This window comes from Chionomys nivalis, chromosome 1 (genome assembly GCF_950005125.1).
Source record: "Chionomys nivalis chromosome 1, mChiNiv1.1, whole genome shotgun sequence".
Lineage (NCBI taxonomy): Eukaryota > Metazoa > Chordata > Mammalia > Rodentia > Cricetidae > Chionomys > Chionomys nivalis.
Genome location: NC_080086.1, coordinates 73,386,464 through 73,410,325, shown reverse-complemented (window position 1 = coordinate 73,410,325; position 23,862 = coordinate 73,386,464). Strand labels below are relative to the sequence as shown.

The following is a 23,862-nucleotide window of genomic DNA, read 5'->3' as shown; positions in this document are numbered from 1 at the left end:
GATGAAAACAGTTTTACAGCTAATCCTAGCAGAGCAAGATTGGATTAAGAATCCTGTGTTACATGAACAAGACTTATGCTAACTCAGGCCAGAAAAAAAATCACAGCATGGTGAACATGGAGGGCCCCTCAACTCTTGTTGCCAATAGATAACTGCCTGGAGAGGGAGAGTAGGTTTTCTATAAGTGTGTGGCCCCTGAAGCGTTGACCATGCTCCAGTGGATGGCCACACACACAGGAATATATGGGCAGCACCAACTGTACTTGATGGAATAACGAAAGGAGGACAGACATAAGGTGGGTTGGTGAGGAAAGGGTCTTGGGTCTGAGAGGAGTGAGGGAAAGGGATGAATATGATCAAAAGACACTGCACAAAATTCTGGGAGAAAAAGTATTATTTAAAAACAACAAAAGAAAAGAATCCTGATCTCCACTCTGTGGATTGATCATCCTGTGTCCACTTGCACTTCATCAGATCAAGTCTTGTGAGCTTAATAAAGAGGAAAGGGTTTTGGTTTTTTGCTAAGAAAGTGGTCACCTGACTTCTTCTCTTTTAACTTTCCACACTCCTGACCATCTTTCTTACTTAGTCTCATCCTCTGGTCTCTGTGTTCCTACCACATTTCCCTCCCCAATTCCTAGTGTAACCCTCCCTGTGCATCACACGAGCCCTTGGTGGTGGTGGGGCTTCAGACCTTCTTGAACTCCCATTACTTGAACTTCCTCCACCTGCTGCAGAAAGCAGACAGACATCATGGTCTTTCTTTTGTATCCTTTGTAGTTTTCTAAGAACTCTAATATCTCAACCACTCACATTCCTTAGTCAATACCTGCTTAGGAGAAACACAAAGGTCCATGTCCAGATCTGAAGCTCTTGAGATACCAACTTCCACTTACACCAGTCACTAGTCATTACTGTTGGTTGATCGACCATCATCTCCAGAGCAGTGTAGCAAAGCTTACTAACGTCCAAGTCCCTGATTTCTTGGAAACAAGAACCCATGATCTCAGTTCAGTACCCTGGAGTGCTCGTGTGAGTCTAGAAACAGTGAGAAAGTCTCTACTAACATATGAAGTAAGTAGTGCTCAACAGCACAGATGCTTCCAGAAAGCTACATTGTACAAACTAAAGAAGGTTTTCCATTTCCAAATAATCCTCATCTCACGTCTTTATTATTATGATTATGATTATGATTATGATTATTATTACCAAAAGAAAGATATCCGTGTGATCTAGGGCTAGAATACAGCTAGTTTCAGATATTAAAAGTTCGGTGTACTGTAGTTTAACAATGCCCATTTTAACCCTCAGATGGTTCCAATCTGATAATATTAAGAAGCAGCCCATTTAAGAAGTGATCAGGGCCTCTGGCCCCCTCACAGGTGACACAGTTTTTATAAAAGAGGTTTTATATGCACCACATTGCTTTTCCTTCCTACCTACTGCTGTGTGGAATGAAATACTCCTCTTCATAGCATGTAGTAATATGAGACATCCTGTAGTCAGATGGCAGCTCTTACCACATAAAGAAACACAGAAGCATCTCATCTTAGACATCTTAGCCATTAGAACTATGAGAAGAAACACTTGTGTTGTTCAAAATTTGATCAGTCTAGGATATTCTACTGGAAGTGTGACCAGGGCTTAAATGGCTTAAATATTGAACACTCTGTTCAGCTTAGGTGAAAAGAGGTTTATTAGTCATATCTGTAATCTAAGTTATTAAGACAATTAAATACATCTAAAATACTCCTAAAAAGATTATGCTGATACTAGGCACAGAATAAACAACAAATATCAATGATCAAACAGCTTGAAATAGCTATTTCTTCTCATGTTTCACATTTCTGGGGTCACTCTACATTATACATTAACTTCATAATCAGGGTTCAAGAGCACCCTTCTACTCATCCAACTACTTGTTTTCTAACAAGTCATTCTTAAAATCTGCTTATCACCTGTATGTGGATGTTTTACACATATGTGAGCACATATGCATGCATATTTTGTGCATGTCTGTACATGCACATGACAGAGAGAGTCCATGGAAGATATACCACCAAATAGGATGCTTTGCCTTCAATTTAGTATCTTCTGCAGTTTGCTGAAATTTCCCCACATCAGCAAGTCATGACTTTATGCTGATGAACTGAGTTAGGTTTTGAAAGTGAACACAATATACGCAGATAGATACAGATGGACATTTAAGCATGTGCATTTCAGTATGTTCTGGTGTCTGATGTGGCTCGGTGACCTTCAGATTTAGTTAATGAAAAGTAGCCAGGCCTGATGATAGATGTCATTTCTGCTCACTGTGAGAGGGAAGTCTACCTGAGAGAGTCAGCTCCTCCTGTCAATAAACTTCCGTTATTGTGATTTATCTAGAAAGATGGATTACCTTAAAATTTCATAATGTTTGATCCTGACTCACGCAGAAAAAGAACTACTTTAAAATTCCATGCATTGTAAATGGAACCCATAGGCATTGTGTAATGGGGAGCGCATGAGTGCAGAGGGCAACAGGCGGGTCTCAGTGCAACAGTAGGGCCAGAGTAACAACATTTTATGGCAATTTGGAAATCTCTCTCCTGAAGATTTGAGTCCATCAGTGTTAGAAAATGATGGCCTGACAAGGTCTACAGTTTGTTTTTGTATAGTCTTCAAGCTAAGAGTGAATTTTCAAACATTGTATGTTTGTTTGAATAATCTCATGTACACAAGGCTACTCTAAAACTCACCATGGAGCTTCAAATGACCTTGCATTTCTGATTGTCTAACCTCAAACTCCCAGTGCTAAGTTTATAGGTGTGTGCCATCATGCCAGTATTATTCGGTGCTGGGATGGAATCCAAGGCTTCCTTTGTGGTAGGCAAACATTCTACCAATTGAGTAGCAGCCATGACATCATGAATTTTATCATTTCAAGTAGGTGTAAAACCATAGGATTGCTGATATAGTTCCACATAAAACCCTCTCTTTCATTGCATCCATAAGCAATCAGAAAATAAACAGTCAGAGAGGAAAATGAAGAACTGCCATGGAGTAATTATCAATTGAACTACTAGTAACTGGATTATCAGTGGCTGAAAAATTTAAGTTTAATACTTGTAAAAACAAACTTTTTACCCCAGAAATCCATTACACTCTGCATCTTCAATTCAAAATCTTAAATTAGCCACTTAGAAAGAAAGTCAATTTGTATTTCTCAGAAGCAATTATGACTTAATTGCTGTTATCATCCTAATAAATTATGAGGTGATTTCCACAAACTGGTTATGCACTCAAATTTCATGTCTTATGGGAGAATAGTTGTATCAATATTCTACAAATATGAAAGAGAAATTAGTTCACTGGCCACGGGGGAGACACATACACCTTGAACATAAGCTCATCTATCTTTTTCTGTCTGTTTTATAAGCAGGCAAATTAAGATGGGAAAGAAAGAGTTTGTATTTCCCAGTAATAATGCACAATGTGTTAATTACTTATCAAGAAACATCACATGGCTTTGAAATATTCTTTTTGATTAATGAGAATGTCATACTCACTTTTGAACTTTGGAGTTTGATGCAAGTCTGTTTACAATACTTAAATTGCATCAACTCTGTGCAACACTGGAAAACAGACATATGCTGACCAAAATGATAATATATGCCCATTGGAACAAACCAGAGTGTTCACCGACATATGGATGGCTATTGAAGAAGTCTGCGAAGCAATAGCTTAAACATTTCAGACATTAATCTGCATAAACCAAGTAGCCACTGAAATCAACAAATTAACATAAGCATTTAAACATCCATTCATCAGACGCTTACTTTCCGAATCATCCTGAGAGTTCAGGTAAAACTATGGATGAGCCTGAATAGCCACTGTTATAGTACAAACCTGAAATACATTAGATTTTACTCTGCACATAGCACTGTGTCAACATGGGGGAATAGTGGTTGAAGCAATCAGAAGGCTTAGGAAAGGGAGATGGTTAATGTGGACTGTTGATTACACTGGGAGATGTCTAAGAAATCAGAAGGCACACCTCTGAGTATATTTAAGAAGGTATTTCCAAGTCAAGCAGTGGTGGGGCACGCCTTTAATCCAAGCTCTCAGGAGGCAGAGACAGAAGGATCTCTGTGAGTTCGAGGCCAGTCTGGTCTACAGGAGCTAGTTCCAGGATAGGCTACAAAAACTACAGAGAAACTCTGTCTCAAAAAAAGAAATGAAACCAACAAACCAAACAAACAAAAGGTATTTCCAGAAAGGATACTGAGGGCTCAGGGTTAATGTATAGTTTAAGCAATTCATGGATTTAAAAATTCGGGAAACTGCTGTAAGGTGGTAGAATCTGTAAGGTAGGGTCTGACATGCCAGGGCACCTTCAATTCTGATGGGTTCCCTTTTCCTCATGTACTTGATGTAAGAGCATCTCCCTTTCCACCAGGAGGGTCAGAAATTAAGAGATAAAGAAAATATCCCCCCTTAACCTGTTTGCTCAGGATAGTGCAAAGTGTTTTGTTTTGTTTTTTAAAGATTAAGAACAGTCCCTAAATAAGCTACTTTGGTACAGTATAAGCTCAGTAATATAAGCGGGAACTCTGGCTGAGGAAAATCCATGATGAGCAATATGTGAATTAAAAAGTGTCCATATATTTGAGGATGATATAGGATTAGATGGAAGAATATAGGGTAGGTGAGAAACTGAAGGTGTGAGATGAGATGTGCACAGCCTCTACCGAAATGATTTGATGCCATAGAGAAAAATTTCAACATATATGCTTTGATGTTTACCTTGCCATTAGAGTGACACTTAGAGGGCAGAGGGTGACTGGACTGAAGGTGGGACAGGCAGCGAGGGAATGGGAATGAGAGCTGACTGAGGGGGTGAAAATACAGACAAAACTGGCTAGAAAAGAAAGCTGGTAAGATGTAGTTTTCTAGATCAACATGATACATCAACAAAGGTTGCTCAATTCTGTGTGTGTGTGTGTTTGTATGTGTACCTGTATGCAAACATGCATGTGTATGTGAAGAAAAGATATGTTGGATCTGCTAAAGACATTCATTGTAGTTAAGAGAGCATAGAAAGCATGCAATTTCAGGTTTTGAACACAGAGTTGAGTACAGACCTGGAATTCAGGAAGGAGGTTGGAATTAGAGAAGTAAGTAGGCATATTCTATGAGATGCTTACCAAAGGAGCCAGTGAGTGAAAGTCACATGACATAAAGGAAAGAATTCTGGAGAAATCCACATTCAAATGAGAGAAAAACAGAACACATTATTAAATAAAAAACACAATGTTCTAATAGGCAGGAGAAAAACAAAGAAAAGAGCGATATTTATGAAAGTCAAGGAGGGTGTTGCTTTGGGCAAAGAAATGACTAAAGAGGAGAGATATGTCAATGGTGGGTGACCTGGGAAGAAAGTACACACAAGCGAACCCTGAGACAGATGAGCCTGTAATCTTGATGTTCTGCAAAACCCAGGAGAAAAGATACAGTAATTTTTACCTAACAACATCAAACATTCATAAGTCACTTTTCTTATTTTTGCCATTAGTTTTCATCTTATCAATTACTTCTTTTTCCCCCTGAATGTGAGTTTCCCTGAAGTAAGAAAACCTTCTGATTCAAATAAATGACTGGCTTACTTTACCTCATCCAGTAGCAAAATGTATTGTCACATATTCACTCATTTCTTGTTCCTCCAATGTTTATTGAGAATCTATTATATTCCAGGTACTGTGAGGCATCAGAATTCAAAAGTTTTCTGCTACAAGATACATTGTTAAATGGGATGCATTTCAAAGAATCTGAGTTAAAACACAAAAATCTCAGGCTTCTGCTACCTCCTTCCACCACACTGATTTTTCCTATTCATGAAAACTATTTTTGGGAAAAAATCATGGTTCAAGAGCTGACTGGAAGACATAGACTTACTATTTTTCAGAAATCTGCCATTTAAGTATGTGCAAACCTACTAGATTGCTGGACGATATCAACATTACTCACCTATGTGTATAGCACATTAGCTCAGGCAACTGTTTCTTCTCCCTTCTAAGTTCCCCTTATCATTTTCTTTGTGGCACCAAAAGATCCTTCTCTATTTCTCTAATCCCAGGTCCCCTTCCACCAATTTTTGTTATGGTTCCTACTCCTACTCTGCTGGGGCAGCCTGTGTAAGGCCTGCCTTGCAACTGGGCAGAGGTGAACTGCCTGAATGCAATTTAATAGCACTTGTGTGCTCATGACTCGGATCTTTATTTCTAGAGTAATCTGCTATAGTCCAGCAGCAGTTCACTGACAAAATTAGCCTTTCCTAACTATAAATTATTACAGGTTATGCAGTGCTTAATTAAATATGCAAAAAGACAGCTACAAGAGATTCCTGCTTGTAGCCTCTAGTTAATACCTACACAGAGATACTCATTTATTTATTCCTTATATAGAGTTTAAATAGTGGTTACTAAATGTGCTAGTTTTAATATAATTGGTCTTTCTTATCCCATAATTTCATAGGGAGTGGCACTATAAGAAGGTGTGGCTTTGTTGGAGTGGGTATAGATTTTTTGGAGGGGGCAGATTTTGAGATTTCATATACTCAGGACACCAACCAATGTGTGAGTCAACTTCCTGTTGCCTGCAAGATGTAGGGCACTTGGCTGTTTTTCCAGCACCGTGCCTGTCTGCATGCTGCCATGCTCCCTGCCATGATGGACTAAACCTCAGAATTTTAATATGCTACTTCAATTAAATGTTTTCTTATAAGAGTTGCTGTGGTCAATGTGTCTCTTCATGCAATAAAACCCAAACTAAGAAAGAACTTGGTACCAGTAGTGAGGTATTGGCGTGATAGCCTTGACCATGCTTTTGTTTGGAGGCATTTAGACTTTGGTACTTTGGGTTTGGAAAGTAGTAAAATTCTTCAAGCACTGCTTAACGACGTATGTTAATAGGAGCATGGAAACCAACGGTGCTGATAATGATTTGAAATGTTGGGAGCTGGCCCAAGAGGTTTCAGAGAGGAATTTTAGTGTGCTGCTTAGAAAGCTTTCTTGAGATATTTTGGTGAAGAGAGTGGCTGTCTTTTGTCTGTGTCCAAACAGTCTGTTTGAGGCTAAAGTGAGACATAGCACTCTCATCTCCTGCACTATGTCAGCCTGCATGCTGCCATGCTCCCTCATGATCATAATGGACTGAACCTCTGATATTCTAAGTGAGCCACCTTCAAATAAATGTTTACTTTATGAGAGTTGCTATGGTCATTGTGTCTCGTCACAGCAGTAGATCCCTATCTAGGATACTACGGTATGAATATACAGTAGTTATTCTCATAAAATATGAAGAACTGATATATTTAAAGTTTTACTTCTAGTTTTAAATTATATGTCTATGATGTCTGTGAGTAGGTTTCTAAATGTGAATTCAGTGCCTGTGGAGGCTAGAAGAGAATGTCAGATCCCCTAGAGCTAGAGTTTCATGTGATTTCAAGTGTATGGGAGTATAGCAGGCATGCCACAGTGTGTGTCTATAGATAAGAGGATGATTTTTGGGAGTCAGTTCTTTCTTTTCTCCATGTGAAACTCAGGATCAAATTCAAGTATGAGAGTTGATGGCAGTACCTTTACTCGTGAAGCCATCTCTCCAGCCTGACATCCATTTTCAAAAAGTACTATGACTGGCTAGCATGTGTGCAGTTATCTTTATTAAATCACATAACAAAATGTTTCATTAATTATTAATTATTAAAATAAACTTAGGGGCCACATTTACCCTAGGAAACTAAAATCATAAATAAGGGAAGGGGATTAGGTGCCAAGTAGGTGTGAGAAGGAAACCTAGGAAGTTCAGATCCTTCTGGAGAGCAGAGTACCCTCTGTTCAACAGACTGCGAAGTGAACCTACTATAGTCAGTGGGGTTATGTACAGAAGTTTGAACTCCTTGAACAAGCAGAGCAGAAGAGGGGCAACTATGTCTGGTTCTGAGAAAGACAATTTTACTGGCAGCATGAGAGAATGGAATGAAAGAGGATAGAAGAATGAAAAAGAAGGCACCTGACAGGGTGCCCTAAGATGTGATTATATAGCTCAATCAACCTTGTAATATATATGTTAGTTTTTCCGTATCAGGTCTGAAAACTGACCAAGATTGCGACTTCAATGGAATTCTCACAACCATGATTTTCCAGCCTATCTTGGTAAAAGAATCTCTCTAGAGCTGCCATAACCACAGCACAGGCTGAGGAGGGCAGGCAAGTGAGGTGCTTTAATAATAAATGTTAGGAACTGAAGGATAAGAGAAAACTTTATTTTTAATATATGTAGATTTTAGTGATTAAAGCCACATATTGAGCTTGATGATTTAAGAGCATACCCACAAACACAGTACACACATGCACATACATAATGCATACATACACACAAGTACATGTGCACATATATAATACTCATATACACATTTATGCACAACAGTCTATGAAGGGAGCAGCCCCTCCTGCTAGAGAAGTTCCAGTGGATTGCTCTGTTCACACTGATGTTAAACTTAAGAACTGTGTTGACTGATTTTTTTTTTTACTGTCAAATTGACACAACCTAGAGTCACTGGGACAATTATTTATATATAATTGGCCTGTGAGTGTATCTTTAGGAGATTGTCTTGAGTGTATCTTTAGGAGCGCCTAATTCATAGAAACAGATAAGGAAATTAAAAAATGATCATTATAAAAATGAAAAAAGGGAAAAACAAAGGTCAATGAAAAACAGTATGAAATATATTCATACACACACATATTACTCACACATATGTGTACACACACACAGGATGTCATTGTGATTCCAAACTGTTTTCCCTATCTACTCACTGCAGATTCATCTCAGGAATGACATAATCACATAATGAAGACCAGCTGTTGCCTTATGCCACTTTCGGATTATTTGGCTGCTCCAGACTGCCGCAGTGATGCTGGTCTGTAGTCAGAAGAGAATCAGAAGTGAAAGCAGCATGCATCCACCTGTCACAAGCTGTCATACCCTGGGTGATAATGGCGGATCAAGGACATTACCCTTCCTTGTAAATGAATCTCACCTCCCGCAGATCACTACAAATGTCATCTTTTTTTTCAAGTCTGTGATGATCTTTGTTTTAAAAAATCTTTTGAAAATGTCTTGCTGTTCAGTGATATTTTTCAGTCTCAATACTGTCTACAATATAATACTGCAGAAATGGGAACTACAAGGCTTGGAAACTTTTGTGTCACACATTCAAATTAACTAGTGCAAAAAAAATCCACTTCACAGTTGTGTGGTTAGTAAGCATGTTATTTGATGGTGGCAAACATGATCCTGCTTTCAAATAAAGATGATTGCATACCTCTGTACCCAGATTTTTCACCAAGGGGAGGTATTTTAAGACTCACATTGTGATTCAAGCCAACAACTGTGTATCAATATGGACCCTATGTCCCTGTATGAACATCTCATGGAATAAGTTAAGCCATCAAATGTAAGTGTTACAGATTCTATTTTGTCATAGAAATATGGCACTCACCTTATGAATTTTATGCCCTGCCCCAAAGTTTATGTTGGGACAAAGGATATGTAAGCTGGTTTGGGTGTAATTTAATAAATTCTGGTTTTATTTTGTTTTTTGAGGCAGGTTTTTATGATGTAGCCTGGGTTTGTCTCAAGTTGACGGTTCCTCTTAGTTCAGCTTCCTGAGTGCTGGGAATATAAGTTTACAGACAATGACTAGAAAACTGTTTAACTTTGTCCCTTAAATATCCTCTGTGATTAAAATATGGTCACAGGATGGAATGGTTAGAAGGTGGGGTAAAACTTCTGGGAGTTGGTCACTATGGAAGGTTTAGAGACTAGACGTACAAACTTGTTCACACGTGGCCTTGACAATTGTCGTGAAGCACTGTAAGTTGTCATGAAAGGATTCATACACATATGCACATACACGCATGAACATACACGCATGAACACACACATACACACACACACACACCAAGACTGCCATGCTCTGTCCTCTTCCTCCCAATGACTCCTTCCTGATCCAATCACCTGCTCTTGTTATGTGTGATACGAGACAAAAAAAAATTCAAAGCAGGTACCAAAGGGAAGATAAAGAAATTAGAACAGAAGATTTTGTCATGATGACCACCATTATAGTCTCCAGTGTCTGGAGAAATGTGATCAAATCTTGTATGTGATCTCAAGACATTTTTGAAAACTGACACATAAACAATAATTTTCCTGATCTACTAAGATAGGGAAAGTTCCACATGTGAAAAGCAAAGCGTCACCTCTAGAACTCATTCTGAAGATAACTCCAGACAGCTCTAGGAAAGATGATCTGGTTGAGCCTCAGGACCTTTGTGAGTTGTTTCTGCTTTCATATTTTTGGAGGGAGGGATGACCCCAGAGCTGCCCCAAACTCCCTATGTGGAGAAAGATGACCTCAAACCCATGATTCTCCTGGCCCTTTCTCAGTGGCTGCACTGCAGGCATCAAGTCATCAGGCATAGTTTTATGCAGTACTGAGGACTGAACCCAGGAATCCATGCACGGTAGGCAGGCACTCTACTGACTGAGGTATTCGTCCAGTACTGGTAAGACCCTCCCTGAAGCTTCATTTGTAAGAAAAGTATTTTATTTTGCTTATGTGGCATCATGACTTGCTTATTTGGGCTATCTTCCAAGAGTTAAACATATTATGAGGTGACATCTCTCTGGGCTTCATTCTTTCTATGTACTACTGAAATTGCATAGTAGACGGAGAAACAAGATCAAGAATAGAAAGATACAGAGCAGGACTAAACCACAAGCATGTCCATTGTTCTATTCTGTGCTCTGTTCTCTAGCACTTGCTAGTAAGACCAGGGTAACAGTGTGGCCTACATTAGACAGTATGTTCCCAGGAGTGGGGTGCACCTACTCTTTATATGTGAACCTGGGAGGGAGAAGGTGTTTTTCTGTGGCTTTATATCAATGACCAATGAATTTTTTAAAAGAATCAGAAACTTTTGGAGAAATGAAGAAATTTAGTAAACAACAGCAAAGTTTCCCTAATTCATTACTGAAAAATAAGGGTGAGAAGCATCTAAATGAGTTTGGTTTTAAAGAAATTTGAATAAGAAGTTTCGGAAACAAGGAGGATGACAGTATACTATGTGTGTATGTGTGCTGTGCCACTGAGCCAAATTAAATCAGAAAAGATGTAAATAACTACTTAGCATATTTTCAGTGTATTACCAGGATTGTATGCTTTTCCCATAGGAAGAACATAAGAAGGTTGATCCCTGGAATGCTCATCAAAGCTTAACACTGTTAGAAATGGAGAGATGGGTGAGCAGTGAAGAGCACTTGCTCCTCTTGTACATGGGTTTTGGTGCAGGAGAATTGTCTGTATTCTGTCAATCATGTTTTAAATAAATGCTGATTGGCCAGGCAGGAAGTATAGGCGGGAAAACCAGACAAGAAGTAGAAATGATAAAATGAGAACAGGAGAATTCTGGGAAGGAGGAAGTTGATTCCCCCCACTCCTGTCTAGACCACCGAAGTAGCAGGATGTGAGCTGCCCCACTGAAAAAGGTACAGAGCCACATGGCTAACATAGATCAGAAAAACGGATTAATCAAGATGTGAGAGTTAGTCAGTGAGAGGCTAGAGCTAATGGGCTAATCAGCTTATAATTTATGGAGACCTGTGTGTGATTTTCTTTGGGGCTAAGAAGTTGTGGGGTAAAGGGTGGGCCAGAAACCCAACAAGCCAGGCCCCTTCGTGTTACAGGGTTTGAACACCAGCACTCAATGTGGGTACCTCATAATTGCCTATAATTCCAGGGGTGCTCATGTCACTTTCTGATTTCTGTGGGCATCTGTGTGCTCATAGTGCACATACAGACAAGCAAGCACACATATACATGTAATTAAAAGTAATTTAAAAAAATTTAAAAGATTAGCACTAATAATGTAAGAGATCACATGACAAACCTAAGTCTGAATAATAGAAGTATTTAAATAGACGACATGCTTCTCCATAATCACTTCATCAGAGAAAATCTCTCATGTGGTTCCCAATATTGAAGTACAACTAATAAATCAGTGATAATCAAAATTATACTCTTTGTTGTCCCATGTGGACAATCTTTAATATATCCATCAACTACATTAGCATTTGGGCTTTCACTTAGCATTGATTATTTGAAATAAAGGTGTACTAAGGCCAAAAATAAAACCCGTCAATCTTCCCCATAGAGAAAATTAATTACTCATGGAAAATATAGATTCTTACACTTTTCTCTGTAAAAGGACACAAGATTGAAAGTACAATAATTTTATTTAAAGCCTGAAAGTCAGGGAAACAAGGATTTAAGTGGTAATTATTAAAATATTATTTCAAATCTCCTTTTCCTATTTGCTCAGTAATTCACATACTCCCTTTTCAGGACTGAAATGTCCAAGATAAAATTAAATTGTCCCAAAATATTTCCTTGGAGAAAAAAATGTTAACAGAAGAATAAATAATTATTGGCTTTGGAGATGGCTCAGTTGGCAAAACACTTCCCTCTCAACATGTGAGAGAGAGCACAAGCTTGGATTGCCAGAATCCTTGTAACAAAAAGAAAACATATGCCTGTAATCAATGATGGTAAAATGGGAAACAGAAAGGTTCCTGGAATGCAGGGTCAGGTACCATGAACTACTTGGCAAAGCTCCAGGCTAATGAAAGACTTTGTCCAAGACAAGAAATGAGAAGATGGCTGAGAGTCAACACTGGAGACTATCTGCTGATTTCCACCTGCATGCGTGTACACCAAGACAGGCATACATGAATACCCACACATTCCAACATGTATGCACAAACGTGTGTGTGTGTGTGTGTTTATCCCCACCCTCCCTACCGCATAGGAAAGCAAACACTTCTGTCAGAACTTATTCTTAGTTTGATAAATCCCTGGAAATGTCATTCAGAAGCAAGGAGTCTGCATCCCACAGCATGGCTTTTAGATTGTGGGTGAATGTATCTGTTGAGAAGGTTTAGAGAAGAAATGTCATGGAAGACAATTGTCTAATAAACTTGGTAAACTGAGTCCCACGGCTACATAGAGACTAACCTGTTCCATCTATGCTTTCCTGTGAGGATTTTCATTCACAACTATCTGTGTTTACACCAATTTTAGCTACTATCCCATGGCTCTAGACACTTACAGAAAGAATTGAGTACTTATACTTCATAATATTAATTTACAAAACAGACCAAACATTTTCTGAAGCCGGTCCACAGTGATGTAGTATAGATACTTACTTGCATTCCTGGGCTTAAATCATGGTATGTTGTTAAGGATACAAGGTACCACTGTACTGTTTGGCCACCAGATGTCAGTGTACGATAAAGAATGCTAGAAGGCTATTGCTTCTCTAACTACATTGTAGTGAGTGAGAAAGAGCAGGTAGATTAGAGAAAAAAAGCTGCTGAAAATTGCTGAATCCAGCAGTAAGTAAATATACTGGGTTTTCTTATCATTTTTGTTCATTTGGTTTTGGTTCTTGATGTTATATAAGAACCAGGTATGGTGGTACATACCTGTAACCTCAGGTAACTGAAGATGGAGTCCAAAAGAATGGGAATCCCACCTGGAGCTGTATAGTAAGGCTTTATCTCAAACAAATAAGGGAACAATTTCTTTTAAAAAAAAGTTAGAATGAGTGTGCCATGCACATTGAAGGAGCTCAAAGAAACAGCTTAACCTAAATAAGAAAATCACCGATGTGAAACTTGTTTTGAATTTCCAAAGCAAAGGTCTGCATGTATACACAGCCATTTGGGGCTCTTGGTCTGGCAGAGCACCAGAGTTCAGATCCATGTACCTCTATCAGACTGCTTGAGACACCTCTAATTCCAGCACCACAAGATTCAATCCACTCTTCTGCCTTCTGTGTGATCCTAAATGAAAGACACACATGCATGTTCTTGCACACAGACACACACAAATAAGAACTAAATCGATCAATTCCTTAAAGAATTCATGCTCTGTTCCACTCTTCCCTCCCAACCTTGCACACACACACACACACACACACACACACACACAATTTAATAGCACATTATGCACCAAAATGCATACAATGACATTGATGCGCTGTAGTAAATATCTCTACTAAGTATGCATTTTCTCTTTTATGCCCTGTACATCTTTGATGCTATGTCTCATTTTTGCCCTTTTCACTCTCTGTGAAAGAAATAAACTATCCTACAGCTAACCTAAGTTAGAACGAGATACAACACCTCAGTTCCTGTGATTACACAGTTATCTAGAGTTTGGAATAAGTTTCCAGTCTCCTGAATCCAAGTCCTGCACTTGTCTCAGGGTCCCAGAGTTCTGGCGATGCCCATTCACTTTGATGGACAGATATCAGAGAGTGTGATTAAAAGTTATTGATAGAGGTACTAAAGAAAAGCAAGCATAGTAAAAACAACCTTGCATGTGTTGAATACTGGCACTATTCAGATAGAAAATCTTTCACCCTGATGTCTAGGTAAGGTTAGGTCAGTTGCTCACATCTATTTCCTCAGAAATCTCTAATGAAGAAGTCTAATGAAGCAAAAGCTTTTTTATTATTACAATTAATCCCCTATTCCATTGTTTTACAGAGTGTATAGATGGTCCTATGGATGCTCCAGTCCCTCAAGGAGCCATGAACCACAAAGGTGGCTAGCTCAGGAATTCTCAATGGCATGTAACAAGAATAGTAAATTGTTTTGATGTAGGGCACGGTCCTAGGTTTGTTTACTGGCTTGCATTTTTATGCATTTGTCCTTTACTTTGCTAATTGCTTTCGAACAGTTAGTTACAGCTTGCATTTCTCCCATGAATGCATTTATAGTATCTGGATGGGACCTTCTGTTCTCCTCTCTCTTCATTCTTATGTAACTTAAATAGAATGAAACTAATTAAGGATCTTCACTACTTAATATGGGGTTTCCCAGATGTTGTGCCCAGAATGATGTCAAAGGAGATATATTGTGCAGAAGCCTCCTAGTAAAGAACCAAGAAGGGACTGGAAAAGGAGCTTATCAGAAAAGTACTTATCTCCAAGAAAATACAGTCAGCTTTCCTTGTGGTCATAGAGACCCAGAAACCAGAGATTCTGAGAATCCCTGATGTGACCAGAGCTTTGGTTCGCAGCTCCTAGTCTGCTAGGAGTGCACCAGAGTGCCCACACGACATCCACTTGGTCTTTGGAACAAAGGAAAAGAGAACTGCTTCACTATTCAAAAAGATCTGACTTCTTCAGATTCTTTCCACACAAATCACTGAGGTCATATATCTGAGCCCCTGACATAACTCACCTGTCTCTACTGCAACTGTCTACTAACTCCTGATCTTCAGAATCTAGTCTGGAGTTGTGAATAGTTCCAGACATCCAGAAATCTCTTCTCTCTTTTCTGTAAGGGCACATTCCTAATATGAGCATCTGTGATTGAACCCTGTACTGAACCACATTTTTTTTTTTTTAGAATGGAGCTATGTAGCTATTATGTCCACTGAAAGAAGCCCATAGTGGGGATAGCATTTGGCCAGTGACTACTACAGAACAACAATGCTCCTCTGCTCCCTCCCCTCTGCCTGCCCAAGAGGACAGCAGCAGCATTATACTCAGCTCAAGTCCTTGGTTAATTTCAGGCATAGCTACTTTTATCTTCCTTGTTCAGTAGGCCGAGAACCTATGGAACAAACTTGGAAAGAGAAAGAAAAGAGATGGCAGATGACAGAATGCAACCTTACAAACAACCACAAGTTATTTTGGAGTTGTAAGGATATCCTTTTGTGTAGGCATGGGTCACACAGCGTAGAAGGGGAAGAAGAAATAGAACATGTCAGAATAAGAGATCATCCACCAGAGAAACAGAAAGCTAAGTCACATGGAAAAAGCTAAGCAGAGGGAAAGTCAATAGTCTCCTCATAATTTCATTTAAACTATTGTATATGTAAAGATATGAGTGATTGACTTTACTTTTTAGTTTATGTGCATTTGTAGATGTGAGTGTAGATGCCTGTGGAAGCCAGAAGAAGGTGTTAGAGCTCCTGGAGCTGGAGTTACAGCAGTTGCAAGTCACACAGCATGGCATGAGAGCTGAGAATGGGCTTTAGTCCTCTGCAAGAGCAGCAAACACTCAACTGGGGAGCCATGTATCTGGCCCCTTTGATTTCAATTAATTTAGTTATTTGACAATTTCTTTTGACAATTTCATTGTGGGGTGGTGATGAATCTTAGCATTAGTGAGGCTGAAGCAGGAGAACTATGAGGTCACATAATGAGTTAAAGGCCAATGTAGAAAAAACCATAATTTTAAAGACAGAAAAATTTTTATTTTAAATATGAATTCAAATTCATATTTAAATTTATGAATTCAAGAAAACGTAATTCATGAATAGCATCAATGTTCAGATTCACAGAGATAGCCTTCAAAGACAAGGCATTAAAAATTAAAATTTTCTAAAGTATATTCATTTATCTACACAAAAGAATTACAAAAAAAAAAAAAAAACAAACAAAAAAAAAACAATCCGGAATGGTCTCTTTCCTCATCTTTTTTTTTTTGTTTGTTTGTTTGTTTTTGGTGAGATCTCACTCTAGCTCTGGCTAATCTGGAAATTGAGCAGTTCCCCTGTAATGCATAGGAGCATGATCAACTTAATAATAGAAAATCCTGCATTACCTTCTAAGGTTGTCTCCATGCTCTAAAGCTTCCCAGCAATCAAACCTGATCTTGTAATTTGACTCACACATGAGAGGTCATTACTTGTTAAAAAGTAATCTGCACAGAATTCCTCAGTGGACAGTGTCACAGGATTGAATTAACTTCCACCAGTTCCCACAATCGAAACTCTGATGACTTTCCCATTGATCTGCAATCATTTCACTTTTGTGGCCAGATGATTAGAGGCTCTCTTGGCAGTTTCTAATTGTTACATTACCTGTTTTGGACCCTTGATTGTTTTTCTCTGCCAATCACTGCATTGATTTAAATATATATATATATATATATATGCAGGCTCAGTGGTGACAGAAGATAGGTGACCAAGCATTGAGCCCTAATTATAACTACCAATTACATTCAATCCTATGATTTTAAACAGATGGCTGTTAAAAATATCAATTTCCCCTTATTCTGAGTACCTGTAAGGTTTTTGTGTGTGCTCGTAGATGAGTGTGTGTGTGTGTGTGTGTGTATGCATATGTGCAGGCCAGAGGACAACATCTGATAGCTACTTCAGTTATTTCTCTATTCTTTTGGTTTTTGCTTTTGAATTTTTGAGATAGGGTCTTCACTGAATCAGCTGGACTGGGTGGTCAGCAAGTTCTAGGGCTCTTCCTGTGTCTAGCAACTACCCCCAAGGATAGTGTTGAGATTATAGGCGTACATTGATGGCCTAATCTTTTCACATGGATGCTGGCTTTTGAATTAAGCTCCTCATGTTTGTACAATAAACAGTTTACTGAAGGAAACTGCTCCACAGACCTAACTATAAGATTTTAGCCACATCTACAAATAACCTCCCATAGAAACCGAAATTGACATTCATAACTACTAATACAGATTGCCTCTCAAATTTAATTTTAAGACAAGAGAAATAATAACTAGACAACTGTGTCTTCTATTTACACAGCTCTTCCCACTTCAGCATTGCAGGGACATAACTGTCTACACTGTCGATGCATTCAGTAGCCATTAGGCTATCTAACAACATGGCCATCACCACTAAAGTCAGTAACATGGTGCTTAGTGTTCTTCACTCAGTGAAATGCCATTGTTTAAGTATCTGTGGTATGAGCTGTGTAAGTGTCCTCTAAAGATCATGTGTTCAAGATTTAGACCCTCCCAGGGGTGCTGATGGGAGCTGGTAGGTATTTCTCTGAAGGGGTGTTGGGGTCTTGGTCTCTCCTCTCTTTTTTCCACTTACTTATCATGCTGAGGTGAACATCTTGTCCCATCATGTGCTCCTGCCATACTTCACTCACGGGCTCCAACAAGAATTCGATTAGCCTTGACTAAAACTTCTGGAAGTCGGAGCCAATGTAAGCCCATCTTTCATTTTGTAAAACCGTTAATTTTCTTTTAGTGCCCCCTCTGTTGGTGTATGGTGTGCATGTGTGTGCCTACAAAGTCCAGAAGAGCATCCGGTCCCCTGAAGCTAGACTTACAGGAAGTGGTGAGCCAGTTGACTTAGGTGCTGGGAACTAACTCTGGTTTTCTGAAAGAAAAACAAATACTCTCAACCACTGAGACATTTTGCTTGCCCCAAACCTTCCTTCTTTTTGTGGAGATTATTTCAAGTATTTTGTTACAGTGATAGGCAGCTGACTAGCACATTCTGTAAACAGCATGTGGATTTTAGGGAAGATGGCTATAAAGCCTAAACAGATTTCCAGTTAGAATACCTGTGGAATAGCAAAGACCAAACGGACTCTCTGTTCCATTTATAATTGTTCCATAAAGAGAAACAGTCTGCTATTTTTAATGAAAGAATTTGAAATATTAAGAGATCTAGGTTGACTGACATACGAAATTATTGAAAATCTTCAAATAATTAGCTATATAAAACATGTCTTTAAAATTTTAAGAGTAACATCAGTACTGGTCAGAAAGTTATGAAAACAAATTTCATTTACCAGGGAGGTGCTGTTAGGCAGCTACATCAACAGCAGTTGTTGTCCTGATTGAAGCTCAGATATGAGCTGCAATTAAAATTAACACGTGGTAATTTTTGTTAGCCTTCGGAAACAAAATTAAAACACTGGGTCATTGTTGCATAATTTTCATTTCTTGTAAACAAATAATCCGCAATAAAGTACTGGTTGGTATAAATCATTAACATAATACAAAGTTGTTTAATTAATGCATAATATCTTTAGATAACATTATGATAAATGAAATTAATTAGTCCATAATTCATTTAACCAATAAAATTAACTCAGTATATTAATGGTCAGCTGTTCTCATGTCTAATACCCGAAAGCCTTCTGTACCCTAAGTAAGAAGACAATATTGGGGTAAATGAAAGGTGTTGAATGTTCAAGGTGTGGACATCCTTCACTCTTTGAGTCTTCCTAGAAGATCTCAAATTTGATTGTATAAATCAGAAGCCTTTTTGCAATATCACAGTGATGTTTCAAGTAGTATGCTTATTAGTGAAAGCGGCCTTGAAAATGGTTTGGCACCAGAGAGAAAGGGGACCAGAACCATTCCACTGCTGGACAGCAGGTGGCAGCAGCTGACGGGTCTGTTGTCAGGAAGTTTTGTGTTATCTTCCCGCCACTTTTCACTGCTTGCTATTCAATCACAAAAGAAATCATTGTGTAATAAAAAGCATGGAATCAAATATGACTAAGGAATCAATATCTTCTTAATTAAGTCTTTTTTACTGCCATATTTTAAAAGCAATTTTTGCATTTTAGATTATTTGTTACTTTTTACTGATTTATAAGTGAAACATTTTTGTTTCAGTATGCACTTAAAGCAGCAATACACATGCTTTAATATCTGAGTATATGATATACTGTTTTCTTTCTTAATATATGTATTTATTCATTTTTTAACTCAAAAAATAAACTTTATCAGCACTTTAATGAGATTGAAAAACCTATCAGTATTTTATTGTTGCTGCCTGACAGTACTGAAGGAGTCAATAGCCTTCCTGTCCTGTGTGCCAGAGTTACACACCACAGAGTAAGATCTGCCCTTCAGTAGCGAAAAGTCTATACTGCACATCTATATTTTGTGTATTTTTGGCACATGGAGGAAATTAAAATAAGTAACAGAATAGAGTGAACAGTTCTACTGATTTTCATAAAAGTTTGGAAACATGTGCAACTGTCACTCTTTTTTAAAAATTGGGAGCTACATGCTGAAGTGTTGCATGTGGAACTAGATGGCACCGAGTCCCCATTTCTGCAAAAAATCCATTCAATTAATTACTAAATTCAGATTTACTTCTTACATAAAACCTGAAAATGGACTGGAGAGACTTCTCAGCAGTTAAAAGCACATGCTGCTCTTGGAGAATATCCAAGTTGGATTCCCAGCACTCATGCTAGGCGACTCACAAGTTCCTGAAACTCCAGCTTCAAGGGATGGGTCTCCTCAGACTTCGGCAGGCTCTAACACACAGGCACACACCCACACAGAGACACACAAACATATACAAAATTCAACACTTTTCAAAAATCCTATAAAGTCACCGTATGGTGTGAGTTCAAATATGTGTTTATGTGTAAGAAAGTATACATGTGTACACTCATAGAAACTGTCTAATTAAGAGAGAAGAAAGGATCTTAGAGCTTTCAGAATACATAATATTGCAATTATTCCTCAGCTGTATTTTCCACCTCACACCTTGGGCACACACTGCTCTCCTCAGGATCCTCTCCTCTTGCCACTAGCTAATCACTGCCTGCAAAAAGTTCATGTCCACTTCCCCAAGAGAAAGTCTCCATCCTTCCCAGCAGCATCTAAGCAAAACAGTTTTTTTTTCTCTTGTGAATTGTGTCCTACTCCTTTTTGTACTGCCCCCCATCCCCACTGTGGAACAAAATACCCATTTGAAAAAGAGTCTGGGAATTTAGGAGTCACCATGTCTTTTCTAGCAGGATCACATGCTAGAGGATAAATGACTGCACAGATGAGGCCATCCACACCTGGATCTTGGAGGTGTGCTTTTTTTTCATCCTTGGATGCTGATGACTGAACCCCCTCATGCACTTACACAACAAGGCAATGGTCAAGGCAGAAGAAGTCTCCTGTGTCCCATTCTAGGCTATTCCATCTGCAAAAGCAGATGCAGGTGATTTGCATCTGGCACTCCTGAGAGGAGGCATGCATACAAAGACAGATTCCAAGGTAGGGTTTAGGGTAATAGAATTTGCTTGTCACTAATTTAAACTGAAGCAATTGTGGGCAATTTTCCACTGAGACACAGTATGCATGCAATCTAAAGCCAGCTGCTTATGACATTTGTCTCCTTTATAATGAAATTTATTATACAAATTATTTGGAGGTGATGCATTCCTTGTATCTGGCAGTGATCAGACCTCTTAAACATAGTTGTTATATTCTTAAAGATTTTGGTTTACTAGGCTCTCCCAATATTTTTGGTTCCCAGTAACAGTAATATACACCATACAATTCATCTTCCTGTCAAAAAATTCTGAAAAGAAAATCAGTATATGCTATTATGTGCCGGTAATTTATGGTATCTCTTAAATTATGCAAAATATGGTATCCTTTCATGCACATATATGTGTATTGTATATATAGTACATAGAGATGTATGTGTGAGTGTGTGTGTACTTGTGTGTATGGCAAATGCACACTCTGTAAGTATTAGCCAGGTGCTTACATCAAACTCATTCAGGGCTGCAGCCAGCTCGCCAATGCCTGTGTGGCCTTTGGCTTCATCAGTGGGTGAGGTGGCCTGAGCGGCACTGGAGATTCCAGCTATGGCCTCTTGGACTTGCTTGAATACATAATCTCGATTGGCTCTTGTGGCAGCAACATCTGGGTGGCGGAGGAAGGCTTGGGAGGCTGTGTACAGCATGGTGGCATTCTTCTTCAGGGCTCCACGGGCAGCAGCCATTTCATCCCTACAGTGAGGGTCCTTCAGCTCCTGTGAAAAAGTGGAATGTACATAAGGCTTGTGTCAAGTGTTTTCAGGGAGACTTGCAGCCTCAGGCTCATGGACACATTGTGGATTTTCGAAACACTCCTCCTTCCCTTGCTATTTGTAGCTGCTGGAGAGACGCAAAGCTGTTCTTTCTTCATGAAACGTCTAAGTCAGTTGCTGACATTCAATACACACTATCATATGACATAGTAGTTACCCGGTTCACCTTTTTAAAACCACTTTTTTTTTTTTTTAGCCAATCTACCTGAGCCTTCTTCCATAAGACCATGCACCCTTATCCCTACCATCAGCACTCATGGGACACTACTATAGTGACTTTGTAAGCATGAACTGCTCCTACATAGGATCTCTCATGTCAGTACTGGGCGCTGTCTGTTTTGATATTACTGACTCTTTAATAATCTGCACAATGTCTACCAACTAAGAGGTATTTAATGCACAAACATCACTAAAGGAATGCAGGACAGCACCAACAGAAAGTGGGTTGTAGACATCAGGGGGGTTGGTTTCAGCAAATGGAAAACCTTAAATCAGTCACCTAGGACCTGCTTGCTTCTGCTTGGTTACATTTATAAAAAAGGGAAGCCAACATTTATCAGTTCCACTTCACTCTCACTTGAAGAAGTTTTCTTTAACTGTCTCTAATGGCAAGGCAGTCATCACTTTAAAGATTCACTTTTATTTGCATGTTTATTATAGGTGTGTGTGTGTGTGTGTGTGTGTGTGTGTGAAGTTTTGGAGCCTTTGTCCAAAAGAGGACATTAAATCCCTTAGTTATAGTTAAAAGCTGTTGTGGGCCATCTGACATGAGTATTGGGAATGGAGTCAGTTTCTCTGGAAGAGTATAAGTGCTCTTAACTGCTACACCATTTTGATAGTCCCATCAAACATCAAATTTAAAGACTAGAAAATAATAGGCCGACAGTGGTCTGTTTTTCTCAAAACAAAACCACTTGGGAGTCACTTTTCTTTCAGCTTTCAACAGCACATCTGAGAGTTTCTTCTTATCATTCCTGGAACTGCTAAAGGAGGTGCTGTTCGCTTTTGCCAACAGAGAATGTCTAGGGGAACAGCCTCTCAACTGTTAAACATCAGTAAATGGTGTTTGATGCACTGGGGGTCTCTTTGTATTTGCTCATTTTGTAGGTAACACATGGCTGGTCTGAATGAATATATTCTTTCCTTTTATGTGGGTTTAAAATTGAGTCTGAGCAAAGCACATGATTTGAGACATCTAGAGTAGTCGGTACTAGCTGACAATAAATAATAACTCTCCCATGTATTCTCTTTTGCTTAAGCATGGTAAGCTATATTCCTGTAAACACAGTTTCTAGAAGTAATTATTTGAGTCCTTAGGGTGAAAAAAATAAGTAAAAAATATTGCAATGCAGTCTCCATGGTCAGCAAAGATATGAGCCTTTTCACAATGGTGAGCCCTGGAATAAGTAGAATCCCCTGAATGACCACACAAGATTTTACTAACTCCTCAATATCTGGTCCATGAAGTGCATTCCTGAAAGCATCTTTATGTATACATGAATATGCATATATATATATAGCTATAAAAATGCACATACCTATATAAATATGCACATATATAAAAGCACATTGAGAAATTAGGGTGAAAATGTCTCTTCACAAAGATATTTGAGGCAATGTTCCTTCTGCATAAAACTGGAAAGCATCTATGTTGAATTAGGAAGCATTGCTTAACTATTTCAGGGGTCGTTTTACACACAGCAGGAAGCTGTTTCACAAAAGTACAAATGGGGAGAGAAATGTTGTTTAGGTCCTTGCCTAGAATGTGTAAGGCTGGATTTTAATCAAGACTAAGGGGAAAAGATGAAACCAAATAATGAGGTGCACATGGTAATCACAGAGTTGCAGTGACTTTGTTAAAAGGAGGAGGAAAAGGCCGTTGGCTGAAAAGCCAGCAAGGTGCTTTTGAGTGGGCTCAACCTCTTTCGGCAATCATTTTACAGAAGAAATTGGAATTAGCAGGTAATTAAAAATAAGGCATTTTTTTTTGAAAAAACAGAGCTGTATTTATTAGATTTCTCATAAAAATATCCACATCATCAGTGCTCTGACACCAGCTCCTCACTACCAGGCTCTATTCGGTCTCCTGCCTGCTATTTCTCTTCTGATACTTCAGTGTGGATGCTCTAAGCATC

The 23,862-nt window shown here is 38.8% G+C and overlaps 1 protein-coding gene across 4 annotated transcripts in view; it reads right to left on the bottom strand.

The window, feature by feature from the left end:
* The window catches only part of Ctnna2 (catenin alpha 2), a 1,144,480-nt gene that overhangs the window by 757,333 nt on the left and 363,285 nt on the right, over window positions 1–23,862 (bottom strand). For all 4 annotated transcript variants that reach the window (XM_057766952.1, XM_057766959.1, XM_057766967.1 and 1 more), the window contains one exon: window positions 21,404–21,670. In XM_057766952.1, coding sequence (XP_057622935.1) covers window positions 21,404–21,670 — 267 coding nt within the window. The remainder of the gene's footprint in view (window positions 1–21,403; window positions 21,671–23,862) is intronic.